This window comes from Glycine soja, chromosome 9 (genome assembly GCF_004193775.1).
Source record: "Glycine soja cultivar W05 chromosome 9, ASM419377v2, whole genome shotgun sequence".
NCBI classification, from domain to species: domain Eukaryota; kingdom Viridiplantae; phylum Streptophyta; class Magnoliopsida; order Fabales; family Fabaceae; genus Glycine; species Glycine soja.
Genome location: NC_041010.1, coordinates 12,317,856 through 12,334,055, shown reverse-complemented (window position 1 = coordinate 12,334,055; position 16,200 = coordinate 12,317,856). Strand labels below are relative to the sequence as shown.

Sequence of the window (16,200 nt, the reverse complement as noted above, 5' to 3'; positions counted from 1 at the left end):
TTAATTATAACATTTGGTTCTTTAGTTTTACAAATTGACTATTTTGATTTATCTGGTAAATTATTAAATAATAATTATGATTAGTATAGTTAATAGATTAATTATAAAATACTTTTTTTACCAAATTTAATTATAAATGAATCAAAAATCATTAATTATTAAAATGTAATTTACAATTAATTTTATAACTATACTATATATTAATCACAATTATAAATCACTAATTTATAAAATTAGGAGAACATGTTACAATTAAAATTCCAAGAAGATCAACCATGAATTTAAATGAATTAGCGATCAAAATTATAATTTAACAATTTAAAAGAATAAATATCTATTTTGGTCCCTATGAGACAATGACAAATTAGTTTCTCATAGATGAAAAAATCAAATTTAATTGCCCACATGTGAAAGAAGTGAAACACATTGGTCATGACATGCTGTTAAATTTTTTAGACAAATTTATTATTAAATTGTAATATTTAAAGACAAATTTAATAATAAATTATATTTTTAAAGATTAATTTTGAAATTAAATTATAAAATTTAATAACCAAATTATCGTTAAATTATTCACAATACTTTTACATATTTAAAAAATAGATTTAATTTTCATCTTGATAAAATAATTTATTATCATTAGAAATTAAATTTAAAATTTCATCCCCATAAACTAATTTATTATAACGTCACAATGTGAACAACCAAACTTGATATTTACTGAAAATCCCGATTAATAATGACTTAAAGGGGGGTGTATTGGATTGGGATTTTGAGAGAATATTTTGACAAAAACAATCTTGAAAATTTTAAAAGATTATGTGGGATTGTATTGATTTTGTGGGATTTTAAAAGATTTTTTTTAAAAGACTTTTTACAATCAGGATTCTTAACCCAAGATTTTAATGGATTTCTAACACAGATTTTTAAGATTTCAAAGTACTTTATGGATTTTTAAGATTTTGAAAGATTAATACATTTTAAACAAAAAAATAACGGAAGTTACAAAAGTGAATGAAAAAGATGATAAATAAATTATAATGTTTGAATAAAGAAAATAAAAACGATAGAAATTTTAAACCTTTTAATAACAAAGTCATTATTGCCTAAAAAAATAATAACAAAGTGATTCTCACTTCATGTTCGCCTAATTATTAGCATTTCTCCACATATCTGAACCTATATTAGTCCTCCATATATTAGCATCTTCTCGTTCCTGCTCTTGTGTTTGAACAATGGGTTCATGATCATTGTCTTCGTAATTTGGTAACACTAAAGATGAAGATGAAGACTCGTCAGTAGGTTCCACTGGAAATTCATCAGAACGACATTCTTTGCGAAGAAAATTATGAAGTGCTGCACATGCCAACACAAGCTCTGCTTGTGTTTTAAATAGAAATGGAGGTGTTGACTTAAAAATTGTGAACCGCGATTTAAAAATACCAAATATCCTCTCAATCACATTCCTTAGCTCACCTTTAAGTAATCTTTCCATACATCCTCATGAGCAGTGAAAGTTTTTCCAATTGGGTCCCATCCAAAGCCAGAGTTGTTGCGCATAAGGGTTGACATCATGTTATACTGGTTTCGAAACCACTTCATCCGACTCAAATAATGACTATAAGTTTTAGGGAATTTAGTTTTTGCATTGAATTGAGGAAGTATTATTCGTTCTACATTTTGTTTGCTAAGTGACCCATTGGCATCACGCAATCCCCTATTCATAGCATCCACCAAGAGGTGCAACAACTCATTGGTATCCTCCATAGTCCAAGATACATAATTATCTTTGTCTCTACTCTTTCCTTTGTCTCCAAAAAACTATTAACAAAATAACAATAATAATAACACAATAACAATTAAAAAATTATTAACACAATAATAATAATAATAACACGCTGTCAAAAAAATAATAATAACACATTAATAATTAACATTTTAATAATAACACAAGAAAATAATAATAATAATAATGGACGTTGTAAAAAAACAAGTTGAAGAAACAGAAAAAAAAAAAAAGAGTTTTTTATTTTGATTTGCATATACAGTACTAAAAAAAAGCAATATGAAATCTTGATGCATATCAATTGTCATTCTTTTGATGCATATTCATTGCCTGGACGTTGAAAACAATATGAATACGAAATCTTGAAGCATATACAGCACCCTTTTCTTTTGATTTGCGTAATATACATATAGTATGAACAATATTAACTATCGATTGCCATTAAAAAAATAGGTAAAATTGATTGAAAAGTTGTAAGAGAATGAACCTGGTAGTGGTTTGTGTCTTGTTCGGCAGGAGAAGAAAAAGTCTTTGGAAAATTATGAAAAGTCTCAAGGGTTTGGGTGAGATTGTTGGAGGAGTATTTTATGTGTATTTCTAACTAAAAAGTCTCTCAAAATTCATTCCACAAAAGAATCCATCAAAATCTATTTACTTTTGAATACCAAAAGACATTTTAAAAGTGGTAAGAAATCTCAATTGAATACCAACAGATTTTGTTGCCATGAAAAAAAAATCTTTATTGTCTTAATTGAATACCACAAGATTTGTTTATATTTTATAAAAGTCTTGATTGAATACCACAAGACTTTTTAATCATAAAAAAATCTTTTAAAATCCTTTGAAATCTTAATCCAATACACTCCCTTAATCTTAGGCTGGTGGTATAGATGGTGACAGTAATGGGTAACATAGCATAACACAACCGTACCAGAAACAGAAACATCTGGATCTTGGCACTTGGCAGGCATCACGACACGAGAATCCGTTCATTTCCACGTCAATCATTCACTCTCCAAACAAACCCAATCAATCATTCACTCTCCCTTTCTCTCTCTATAACAACACCACAATCAGACACAGCACAAGCACAAACCTCGTGTCCACTTCACTCCCCACACCTCCCAAACCACTAAGCAACACACCCAACAATACAAAACAAAACACCGCAGAGGTGCTCTGCTGCTATAAGTTGCTAACTGTGAATTTGAATTCTCCAAAAGTATCATCAATGTTGAGAGTGAAGGGAGGGAGCAGGCCGCCGTGGGTGGGGCTCGGTGCCGCCGTTTGGGTCCAGATCGCGTCGGGGAACACATTCACCTTCCCACTCTACTCTCACTCTTTGAAATCAGTTCTCGGCTTCGACCAGCGCCACGTCACGCTCCTCGGCGTCGCCGTCGACATCGGCGAAAACCTCGGCCTCCTCCCCGGCCTCGCCTGCAACAAGTTCCCCCCTTGGCTTCTCCTCGCCGTCGGCTCCCTCGCCGCCTTCCTCGGCTACGGCCTCCTCTTCCTCGCCATCTCCGAAACTCTTCACTCCCTCCCTTACATAACGGTTCGTGTCTCTCACTTTCTAATGCTCTGTGTTTGTTGAACGGAGAAATTGCGCGTTCCAATGCAAAATTTTAAAGCAACTATGTGTTGTAACTTTCATTTGAAAATCCGTTGGTCTTGGATTCAACTGCTTCACAAACACATACTAATTTTAAGTTTTTAGTTTCAGTTCTGCACCAGAAAATGAACTAGAATTTATATCGTGGTTCAATTTGATTTCTTAATTTTAAATTGTGTTATTCTTTCCATCTTTTTTTTTTATCCGTAAAAATAAAAAACTACTAGCGAGGAATTTATAACAATTCACGCCTAATGGTCAACCAACTAAATTAGCAGTAAACTTAGCGGGATTAGCGAAATACTGTATTTTATTTTTACAACAATTCACTTTTACTGGTCATTAACCAACTAAATGAGCATTAACCGTAGCGCATTAGCGAAATTGGACGTGTTATTTTCACGCTTTGTGAAGTTTCCGTTGTCCACCAATATTGTTACGATCAATTGGACGGAAATGACAACAACGGTGACTTGATTTTGAAAATTATGAGACTAAATTGAACATTTTATTATCAAAGAGACTAAAAGAGTAGTTTAGTTTATACAAAAAATGAGTGAATGCACTGTCATATGGTCCTTGAAATTAAGGAAATTGTAAATAAGTTATAAGTTCTTGAAATTTCCGGCTGTCCCTAAATTAAACCATTTACTGGCATTTTGATCCATATGTAAATGTTAGTATTAGTTAAATTACAGACGTTAGATGTAAATGTTAGACTATTATACATTCAGAGGCTCTATTTTTTACTTTTTATTTTTAATTTTCTTAGTTTCTATTACTAACATGACAGGGCTAACTGTAATTTACTGGTATGTGATGTTGCAGCTATGGTTTGCTCTAGTTGTTGCTGCTAACAGTAGTGCGTGGTTAACCACTGCCGTTCTCGTGACCAACATGAGAAACTTCCCTGCTAGCAGAGGCTCTGTTGCTGGGATTCTGAAAGGTTATGGGGGGCTTAGTGCTGCGGTTTTTACCGAGATTTACAGCATTGTGCTTCATAATTCTTCTTCCAAGTTCCTGTTGTTTATTGCTGTTGGTATTCCTGTTGTTTGCTTCAGCATGATGTTTCTCGTTAGGCCTTGTACTCCGGCCACCGGTGACGACCCTGTAGAGCCTTATCATTTTCTGTTTGTCCAAGGTTCCAGCGTGGTCTTGGGTGTGTACCTTCTTGCGACTACGGTAGTGGGCAATATTATTCCATTTAGTGGTGCTGTTTCGTATGTTTTGGTGGCTGTGATGATTCTGCTACTCATTGCTCCACTTGCTGTCCCTTTGAAGATGACATTGTTTCCTAGGAATGGTTCTAAATCAGACTCGCCAGAGCAACAAGTTGGGTCTTCTGAGGGCAAAGATGAGAATGCTGAACCACTGCTGGCGTCTTCGTCGGCAGGAGCCCTTGGGAGTTTTGATGATCAGGATGATTTGTCTGAGGTGGCCGAACTTCTTGCTTTGGGTGAGGGAGCAGTGAAGCAGAAGAAGAGAAGGCCGAAACGTGGGGAAGATTTTAAGTTCACTGAGGCTATAGTGAAGGCTGATTTTTGGCTGCTATTTTTTGTCTTCTTTGTTGGTGTTGGCACTGGGGTTACTGTTCTTAATAATCTTGCTCAAATAGGTATTGCTCAAGGGGAGGAAGACACCACTACCTTGCTGTCAATTTTCAGTTTTTGCAACTTTGTGGGGCGGCTTGGTGGAGGAGTTGTTTCTGAACATTTTGTCAGGTGAGTGACATTTACTTATGCTGAGTAAATTTAACATATAATTTTGAGCTCCATATTTATGATACTTGCTTCATGTATCCGTATTGATATGTGCCTGATACTGATACTTGTGGAGACGTGGATACTTTGTTGATATGGACTTCTGAAGTATTCAAGCTTTTAGAAAAAGTTATGAAAATCAAATATAGCTCTACATATGCGATATAGAATCATGTATAATATAGAAACATAGAAGCATTGTTCCTTGATGAACGAAAAGGGGAAAGTGACCTCTTTATAGATGATTTCAAAAAGGTAATGAAATTTATATTATTTCTATTTGTAGACAATGGAAAGTGATTTATGATGAAAATGATATATACTACCTCCCCGTCCCGGAATATAAGACTTTTTTAAAACTAATTCGCACCTTTTAAGAAAGTTGATTAATATAATTAGTCGTATTAAATTTGTTAACAATTTGTATTATTTTGTCCAAATTATCCTTAAATATTTTTTTGGGACTCATGATCTCTTTCGTTCCACTTAATTACTTTCATGCATAATTAATTAATGTGTGCTAGTCTTTTATTTCAATCTTTATAAGAGAGATAATACATTTATCTTTTTAATACATAACATTTATTATAAAGTAACTAAGGGTATTTGGATAAAATAAATTAATGCAAAAGACAACTTGAAAAGAATCTTATAAAAATAGACAAACAAAATTGAAAAGAGCCTTATATTTAGGGATGGGGTTAGTAATTTTTAATTTGTTTTTTAGTAATGTTCAAGAATTATAACTTAGATTTGTAGAATTGCAATTATACATTTATCCTGTACTATGAATTTTATACTTATCTAGACATGCATCTTACAAGTATCATATGATTCACATCTTATATATTATTAGAACAACTGTATTACTGTATCAGATAGGTAAAAGCTGTTGACAATCACAAATCATCGTTGTGCAAACATGGCTTTAGAGCAATACATGAAGTTAATAGAAAAATAAACTTTTTGCATCTAACTGAGCGTTGTTAATTTGGGTCTTTTTTGGAACTGTAAATTCAACTTCTGAACCCACATTGAACTAGTTGCAGAGCCACAAAACTGTCTTTGAACTGATTACTGAATGTTAGCAGTGTGATATAGGGTGCCAAGGAACTAGCGGCTTTCTCTTTAGTTAATTGATTCAACAGAATGTAATTCTTGCTTTTGACACTTTTTCAGGACAAAAACGATCCCAAGGACCGTCTGGATGACATGCACCCAGACTCTTATGCTCGTTGTTTACCTTCTGTTTGCCTATGCTATCAATGGAACCCTTTATCCTGCAATTGCATTTCTTGGTGTCTGCTATGGTGTGCAAGTTTCCGTGATGCTCCCAACTGTTTCCGAGCTTTTTGGTTTGAAGCACTTTGGCGTGTTGAGCAGCTTCATGTCGTTGGGGAATCCGATTGGTGCATTCCTCTTTTCAGCACTGCTAGCAGGGAACATATATGACAATGAGGCAGCAAAGCAGCATGGTATAGGCCTTCTTCTCGATTCTGGCGTTTCCTGCATTGGTCCAAATTGCTTTAAGCTTACCTTTTTCATTCTTTCTGGAGTGTGTGCTGCCGGCATCGTCTTGAGCATTATTCTGACTTTGAGAATTAAGCCCGTTTACCAAATGCTTTATGCTGGAGGCTCTTTTAGGCTACCTCAAACATCTTCAAATCACTGAAAGTAGTTTGAACAATGAATAAAACTGAGATTCCTAGTTCTGTTCTGTACCAGTTGTGCTGGTATTACTTTTTGGTCTGCCATTACTGCGATTTATATGTAGCTGGGCATCAATTATGAAGATCAAAATTTTGGTATCTCACATGGAAAATGCCTGTCTTTTTTTTTTTTTTTTTTTTGCGTGTTAGGCTAAAGATTATCCGTCTACCTAAGTATAGAGACCAATTAATTTAATATACACATGTTTTAATGATGATATAGTTACTGAGATTTATATATATGTACTATCATTGCTTAGTCTAATGTGAAAAGTTGAAATTTGCTATAAATGATTTGGGATGTGTTTATGCACTTTGTTTGATTTTATGGTTCAAAACTTTTGGCAACCTAGACTTGAAATTATAAGCACCTCGGTGGATGGTCCAATTTCTGATATCAACTTCACATCAAAATGTTTTTTTTAAGACTTGGTTGATGTCTACTGAGCAAAAAAGTTAAAAGTGTAAGCTGTTGTCCTTTATTTGTGGTCGCAAACTGTAAATATTTATAAAATACCCATATCAGAAAACAGAGCTTTTAGAATAGCAGAATTAAGCTCTGCACTAAGAAGTTACCCGAATTGATGCATGGATACTTATAAATAAATTAACGATATATTCATCGTATACTAGTATCAGATACTTTTTTCTTAATGCACTTGTATCAGATACTTAGAAAATTTAAATCACAACTTTAAAGAAATCAATAATAACTTTGAAGTTGCATATTCGTGTACCATGCAATATACGTTATCTCTCTAGAAAATCAGCATTCCTTGCACTTATTAAATAATAAGGAAAATTGTATAAAATTTTCATGAAGTTGGGGTTAATTATAGAGATATCCTTGGGAAAATTATACTCTTAACATTTTTTTTTTAAATATTTAATTCATGTAACGCCCTAACGATTTTTTTCTTCAAAGAAGTCAAATATATTCCCTGTTTCATCCACGGATTATACAAAGCTTTCTTAAAAATAACAATAGTAATTGAGAATAAGTGCAATTTTTCAAATAAGAACTGTAGCAAGGGCTAACATCTAGAGAAATCAGTGTAATTATCAATAAATGGTGTGATCTCATTGTGGGGATATACAACTTGCAGCTTGTACTAAATATCCTTGAATCCATGTACCACGTCATGCGAAAGGTTGTTGAAACTTCAAACACAGAACACTCAAGTGGACAAGGTTATAAAAGAAACAAACAAAAAGTTGCAGTAAACATCACATTTCATTTTCACAAGCTACTAATCATTATTGTACCAAAAAACGTTGCTGTCACTCGCCATCAAGGTGTAATAATATAATAATAAGCCATGAGAAAACAAATACAAAATAATAATAATAATCTAAGTTGGTTTAAGATCCTCAAACAATGTAGGCCACATTGCATAATCATCATCATAATCAGCAGCATCAGCTCTGACCTTATTGTAGGGACTATAACCCATTGGGCTCTCAGTCCTATCATCTAAAGGCCTAGTTAACCTTGGGCTTCTACTATTAACCATGGTTGGTCTTGCATCAAGTGGCCCAGAAAGCCTAGGGCTCTTTACTGAGCCCATGAACCTACCATCAAGAGGCCTAGTAGGGGTATTAGCACTCATCAATGGACTTCTATTTGCACTTGCATACATATTCACTCTCTCATTGTTACCACCATTCATTTTCCCATCAAGAGGACCAGATAGTTTCATCACCTTGTTGTTGTTCATCATCTTCTCGTGAATTATTCTTCCATTCCCATCCAAAGGCCCTGATAATGCAATAGTTCTACTTCTTTGAACTCCCTTATTGTTATTATTATTATTATTATTATTATCTCCCTTGAGATCCTCATTGTTCCCATTGTGCCTTGCCCTCCTCCACTTCCCTTGGTACCAATTCGGCTCGGTCGCCATCATCGCTGTTGTCGCCATCATCGCTTCGTGGTGATCTTCACGCGAAACGAGCTTGCTGAAGCACTTCCTCAGGCACTTCTTGATAGAAAACTTGATGCTGCTGCTGCTCCTCATCATCATCACCGCCCCACCGCCACCAACTTCTTTCTTTGCGAGCTTGATGATTTCCAGCCTGTGTTTTGCTATGGAAACTCCCATGCTCTGGAGAAACTCGTGGTTGAAGTAGATGGCATCCTCCAGCTGGAGCTCGTTGCGCGCGAAGGCGAGGCCGTATTCGTAGATGAGGGATGGCTCTAGGCTGGTCCTGGATAGCCAGGAGAACCAGTCCATGGTTTATGATGAAGAACAATGAGTGTGGTGCGTGTATAATATAAGCTAAAGCTATATATTGGCTAGTTTTTACGTTGAGGTTTGATATATGGGTGTTGGGATGATTTATAAGGGAAAGGGTGAGGTGGTGGAGAGTTAAAGACTTGAGAGAGCCAATGCATAAATGTGGCGGGTAAATGGCTATTAAATTTGATTTTTATTGTTCCTCCTTTCTAATTTATTGTTTATTTATTCGTTTTATTTCCTTTTAATGGAGTTTCGATGGTGGTTGAGACGCGGAGTGACAATCACCAAGAATATGTGGGAGTTTTTGACATTTTCCCAAAGAAAAAAGATCGGTAGACGCCGGTCTTTGTTTAAGTGAAAGAAGGATTTGAGAGGAACACAGGTATAATAAGTGGTATAATTTGATAGGAAAAAAAAAAATAGGTGTTGATGAAATATAAATATATGAAAAAATATACCAAGGATAAATGAACAAATTTGTTTTTAAAAGTGTGAAATGATAATAAATTAATTCGTAAATGAAAAATATAAATTTAGTTTTTAAATGTGTAAAAATATAATAAATTTATTTTATTGTTAAATTTTTTAGATCATTTTATCATTATGTTATAATATTTAAAGATCAATTTGAGAATAAGTAATATTTTTTAAGATCAATTTAATGTTAAATTGTAAAATTAATAGATTAATTTAATGACTTGTAAAATTAATTTTATTGTTAAATTTTTTAGATAATTTTATTATTTTGTTATAATATTTAAAGACCAATTTGAGAATAAGTAATATTTTTTAAGATTAATTTAACCAGATTAATTTATCATTAAATGACCTGTAAAATTAATTTATTACATTTTTCATATTTAATAATTAAATTTAAAATTTAGAACTAATTCGTCGATATTTCACACGGGGACAAAGTTGACGATTTATTCATATATGAATGTGTCCGCGCGCATATTATTTCTCTTTTCCGAAAGACATGCACGGATATGGATACTGAAGGTTATATTATATGATTTGAAAAAGTTATTCACAAATAGCTTACTTGGAATCAAATACTGATAAAGATTTTTGGGAGCTTTAGAAAAAGATATTAGTTAAAGCTTGCTGTATATTAATTAAAATGAAATGAACAGGGATCAAAATCTGCGGCTATGTTTATGGTGCTCGACCATGTTACGTTGGATTGCGACAGGGACCTGTTAAAGTGGGCGTAAAGTGGGTAAGACGCGCCAGGGGGCCCACGGAAAAAAGGAAGTTATTGAAGGAAAATCAATTTGGCAACCTACTACCTGCCTGGCTAGCATAATCAATCAGAAGGTCCAAATGATCAAAAGATCAAGTTTTGAAGGTTCAAGCTCCTAGTTAATTAGGATGCACCTGCCCTGAACCCACCTTATTTAATAGCAATGCGTGTGAGAAAATAGTGGGAAATTAAGGAGAGTTAATATTATGTAAATGACTCGGAATGAACAACTAATTTGTCAATCGTTGGTCTCGATCGGTCTTCCTAAGCTGCTATGAATTGAAACTAACGTACACCTCATTTTTTGGGTGTGAATGGAACCAAGAGAGAGATAGAGAGAAAAATAAAAGAAGAGTGAGAAACTGATCCATGTGGTTGAAGAATAAAGAGAGAAGTATCAAGAAAAATGAGATGAAAGTGAGTTTTAGGAGAAGTTGAGTGTGTGAACATAGATTTAATTGTACTTTTGGTCTCTCTAAATATTATAATTATGTAATTTTAATCTCAAAGTTTCAATTGCACAAATTGATTTGATTTTAATCTCAAAGTTTCAATTGCACAAATTGATTTATCCAAGTATGAGATTTTGTTTTCTTTGTTAGTCTTTGGTTAAATATGTTAAAAAAATTGTTGGTTTGACCCTAAATGATGGTGTGCCACCACTCATGTTATTTGATTCATTTATTAAGTGGCTTAATTACATTTGTGATCCCTCATGATTGTTATACCAAATAATTCATAAAATGTAATCAAGAATGTTAGTATATGTGTAATGCAACATGTCATTGGCATATCATCATTTAGTATCATGTCAATAAAATATGTTGAATATTTAATGAAATACAATAAAAATAGAGATTAAAATTATACAATTATGATGAGTAGAAGACTTAATTTACACAATTAAAAATACACCAAATCGATCACCTATCGACCAAACTCTCACTTCAAGCCTATTTGTTCTAATACACTCGAGATTGAAGAAATTTGTATCTAATCAGTCACCTACTAACCAAACTCTCACCAATCTCTTCATACTCATGCACTCGAGGTTGAGGGGTTGTGTACCTCAATGATCACTTACCAATCAAACTCCCACTTCAAGCTTTTTTATGCTCACAAACTCAAGACTAAAGAATTGTATACCTAATCGGTCACTTGTTGATTGAGCTCTCACTTTAAGTCTTTTCATGCTTATACATTCAAGGCTGAGGGACTATGTACCTCATCGATTGTCCACCAACTAACCATCCAATTCAAGTCTCTTCGTGCTCACACACTTGAGTATGAGAGACTATGTACCTCATTAGTCATCTGTCAATCGACCTCCAATTTCATGGTTGGTTATCGAACATCAATTCCCTTGTAATGCCCCCAATCCTTGGGAATTTTGATTTACCTTGAAATTGTAACTAATGAAGAGTTAAAGGCTTATATTGTCATTATGAGATAGGGAGGAGGCCTGCAAAGATAAGAACCCTGGGGTAAACCTAAGACGCCGGGTTACACTACACACTTGAATGCTTCTAGGCTAATACTCAAAAAATCCTAGATAAGACCTAATTACCAACAAAAAAAAACTTAGAATCTAAAATTGTGTAATTATGATACTGAAAACTAAAAGTACAGTTAAGTCACGAATATAATTACTCCTGTGAATTTGTTGCATGAAATAGTGTCGAAAATTGGTGGAACAACTGTTTTTCCACTCAAGACACAATTGATCGATGAACCAAGATGGAAATGAAATTGCAATAGTACACCACCATTGGCATCAAGTTCATTTCAGAAGCCAAAGACAATTTGAACTCATATACATCATTGAAAGTTGAAACAAACTTCTTTAATAAAGATTTAGATGAAAAGAACAGAAAAGAAATATATAAAATAATTAAAGTTTTTATATAAAATAAAATTAACATATATTTTAATTTACTAAAAAATTCCTCATTTTTAAATTATTTATAAATTTTTATAAAGTTAACAAAACTTGACATGCGTGTCTTTAGAGTCTTTAATAATTAATAATAGAATTTTACAAAGACTCGTGAGTTAGGAGCGACAGTAATTTTACCGACCATAAATGTTGGAGCATTATGCCAATAGTGTCTAAGAAATAATATGATTGTCATCCTCTTAACTAATTCTATTATTAAAAAATTTGATTTAACCACTCGTTTATTAATTGATAATATGGATTTTTCGGGGGCTACAATAATGAAACCATATAATTTTGTGTATTTTACTTTGTCAGAAGGGAATATTATGAATAATATTGTTGAAAATTTAGTTTTTAATAGAATCAAATCTCATTGTATGGTTTATATATTACCGATTTCATTTAGCGGGACTAATCTTTTATTATTTTAGTATATAATATTTTTATCTATTTTTATTTATAAGGTTTAAATTTGTCTGTCATAATAATTATTTACAACTGTTTGTCTGTCACATTTCTACGGTACCATTGATCTACTGAAAAACTTTTGATTTTCTTCAAAGCCCTACCCACTGTTGGTCTAAGTCTCTAAGATTTTGGTGCAAGTTTTATTATGCCTTATAGCTGGAGTTCATATAAATATCTAGGCATCAGACTGGCTGCAGCCAACTATTATTACATGGGGTATTAATGTTGAATTAATTGTTTGGACCGAAATTGTGAAAATGGTGAGCATTTATGGCCATTTATACCAGTACACTCGATCCAAAAAATAAATCTCACTTATCGGTACCTATCTATCTATTCTGTAAGAAAATGCAGAGGACTTGTATTGTGAAGTGAAATGACCCCTCCAATCAACTCTTCATCTGAGTCAAAGGATTCTACCAGCACATCTTCCCACAAAATAAAAATCTGACAAATCAATTTTTATTCTTTGATACCAAGATATCTCCAAAGAGAATTGTTAACTCTTTAACACAATTCTTTAAACATATTCTTTTAAATTAGTTAACATTTTTTAAAAAAAAAATGCAAAAAATGGGAGAGATAATCATTTAATATTATATAGGATCTACAATTTTTTTTTTCATTTTTTTAATAAAAGATACTTATGCAATTTCATTAATAATCAAAGAGGAGATAGAGTGAGCTACTTGATGAAAAACATGATTAATCTTGATTCTTGACACTTGAGCTAGGTTATGAGTCACATAATTTGCTTGTTGTCTTACAAAACTCACAACTGAGTTTGGAAAAAAAAATTACATTTATTTATTAGAATTTGGAAATCTGAGACTCCATATAAGAATTGTTGTATAAAGCCTCGACAACATCCATATCAATATCCACATGTTGAAAATTTCAGTCTTTTAGCCACGATAGAGCATGCAATAAACTCCAAGCCTCCACTTCAACTAGCTCTAGGATCCAAACATGTAGGTTGTTTTGGCAACTTCAAAGTGTCCCCACTCGTTCCTAATACAAAGGCACAAACCAAACTAGTTATGCTCTTCGAACAATGCAACATCAATGTTACATTTTAAATGCCTGGTGAAGGAGAATTCCATAAGTTCTATTGATTCCTTTGTTGATTTGTTGTTTGTTTGATGAAGCGAGCTTGCTTCCATTCAAACAAACTTTGGTAAGAGAGGGAAACCTAGATTGTTGGAGTGATATTGATATCATGCCACACCTTATTATTCCTTCGACGCCATATTGTACATAAAATAGTGGTCAAAGTGTTAGTGGCTATGAGTAGTTATGGAGTAGGGTTAGGGTTTGTGATATCGGGAGAAGGTTGAATGGGTGGAGGCGCTTCTTTTTGTCACCTACAATTATTTCTAGATCAATTTCCATTTCCACATTCATCTCATTATTATGGGAATCATGTGATGATAGTGACTACTGAATTGATTGCTTTAATGATTGGCTCAAAATCATTTGATGTCATTCATCTCAAATTTAATGTGATATTGTTAAGTCAAAATACATTTGTGCCTTAAAGACAAATCATGACTCCTAATTATTTTGATTAAATGAAAATAAATACAAATGATAAAAGTGGTGTCCGATGTGCTATCATATCATGATTTGTATTTTTGCGTCTGATGTTTTAGATGATATCTCTCAAAAACATGATCTGGCATAGCATTTAAGTTTTGAATTTAGGACATTCATTTAATACTCTGGGTTTGAGATTCTATTTTACATAAACATTCTCCTAGAAGAATAAATGAAGTCCAAGGTCTGAAAGTGCTTATCTTCATCAAAAGGTGTGCTCAATTGAGTAGACCCACTATAATGGAAGAGATGACTTTTCTACTGAAGTGCTTGTCACGCAAACCTATCAGCATGGACTCTCTGCATGAAGAAGGGATGTGCTTTTAATGCAAGCATTAAATGTCCCAATGACCACAATTCATCAGACGAAGAACTTGAGTGAAGAATCAATCTATTAAGAGACAACAAACACTTGAAAATAAAGGCTAAAAATAGAATAAGCTTTGAAGAACAAATCACGAATCATCTTGCGTGAAATATTTTTTCATTCTTTCTTATAAAGCTTTCTGTTGTGATATTCTTCTGTAAGACAATCATCTTTTAGTCATTGAGAAATCTTACACAACAAATCTTGTTGATTTGTTTAGAGTCAGTTGTGACTTGGTAGCACAAAGAATTCAACCTTGGAGTAGAGCTTCTCTTTATAATAGTCAAAAGTGATAGTGAATAATACTTGTAACTTTTGATAAGTTAGAGGAACTTGGTAGGTGTCATACCCTAATTTCGTCCGGGAACTATCGTTCGTTGATCTTTTGATTCTTGCTAGTCGACTTATGGTGTTGAACGTCAATTACAATGCAAAGCAAGGAACCATTCGGTGTTTCGATCAGGAAGACAAAAGATACCAAGAAAGGAGGGCAAAATGGTATTTTCCTTGTTTTTCCTGGGCCCCAGCTCGCCCAGGCCAGCATTTGGCTCGCCTGGGCCACCAAATAACTTCAAGGCTAAGGGACTAGCTCGCCTGGGCGAGCTCACGTCTTTAGGGTTAAGTTTCAGCTCGCCTAGGGAAGCTGCAACCGCCCCAAGGTGGCCTTTTGCCTATAAATAGGCATCCTAGGGGTGTTTTAAAGGGTTCCAAGGTTCAGAAGTGGAGGAAATTGAGAGAACTAAGAAAGAAGAAGAAGAAAGAAAAGGAAACGAAGCCAAGGCGCTACCGAATCGCGATCGCGATCATTCCTTATGTTGTTTTCTTGTTCTGTGTTATTCGTGCGACCATTGATTAGTTTTGTTTTTAAGGATTGAATGTGATCTATGTACCTTTAGGGGTCCCCCTTGTTATTATGTGCACATTTATCTTCTCCATCTATCATCGACGATCTCATTTTTCTTTGTAAAGTTCAATCTTAACCGATCACTAGTGTTGTAAAGTTGTATTTAAAGAGATTGAAAGTTAATAAACAAAACCAAGATAAAACCAACTCATAACTAACTTCTTTTTATCAAATTTCACTTGAGATCGTTTCAAGGTCCAATGCATTAACGATTCTCTTCGCTTTTCAAAATTTAAAACATCGTTTCAAGGTCCAACGCCTTAAACGACTTTTTATTCTCAATTAAAATGAATCTTTCAAAAACATAAAAATCAATTTAACACACAAACATTCAGACTTAAAGAACTATGTAGATCTGAATTCCTCATCGCACCTGAGGATATATAGGAGCAAGGGCAACACCCTTGTCGACTCCAAAAAATAGAAAAATATAAAAAGGGAAAATAAATAATATTAAAGTCACATTTTTGCACACTCGATTAAAGGTTGTCATCCCTTGTGATGGACGCGTGGGGTGCTAGTAGCTTCCCTATGCGTAAACAATTTCCTAACTCTTCTTTTCAAAATTTGCAT

The 16,200-nt window shown here is 33.6% G+C and overlaps 2 protein-coding genes across 2 annotated transcripts; one reads left to right on the top strand and one right to left on the bottom strand.

The window, feature by feature from the left end:
* The first annotated feature begins 2,703 nt into the window (after positions 1 to 2,703).
* Positions 2,704 to 7,132, top strand: LOC114367981 (protein NUCLEAR FUSION DEFECTIVE 4-like). Its single transcript, XM_028325288.1, has 3 exons — positions 2,704 to 3,341; positions 4,227 to 5,119; positions 6,338 to 7,132. Exons 1-3 carry the CDS (start codon positions 3,018 to 3,020, stop codon positions 6,828 to 6,830), a joined length of 1,710 nt encoding a protein of 569 aa, XP_028181089.1. The 5' UTR covers positions 2,704 to 3,017; the 3' UTR covers positions 6,831 to 7,132.
* Positions 7,133 to 8,082: 950 nt separating this feature from the next.
* On the bottom strand, positions 8,083 to 9,230 carry LOC114367325 (bromodomain and WD repeat-containing DDB_G0285837-like). Its single transcript, XM_028324486.1, has one exon. The coding sequence runs from the start codon at positions 9,099 to 9,101 to the stop codon at positions 8,220 to 8,222; it is 882 nt and encodes a 293-aa protein (XP_028180287.1). The 5' UTR covers positions 9,102 to 9,230; the 3' UTR covers positions 8,083 to 8,219.
* Positions 9,231 to 16,200: the final 6,970 nt, after the last annotated feature.

Bases quoted from the DNA above. Each gene is read 5' to 3' on its own strand.
- LOC114367981 (XM_028325288.1), top strand. From the start codon at position 3,018: ATGTTGAGAGTGAAGGGAGGGAGCAGGCCGCCGTGGGTGGGGCTCGGT. The intron at 3,342-4,226 runs GTTCGTGTCTCT...GTGATGTTGCAG, and splicing joins ACTCCCTCCCTTACATAACG to CTATGGTTTGCTCTAGTTGT. The intron at 5,120-6,337 runs GTGAGTGACATT...ACACTTTTTCAG, and splicing joins GTTTCTGAACATTTTGTCAG to GACAAAAACGATCCCAAGGA.
- LOC114367325 (XM_028324486.1), bottom strand. From the start codon at position 9,101: ATGGACTGGTTCTCCTGGCTATCCAGGACCAGCCTAGAGCCATCCCTC.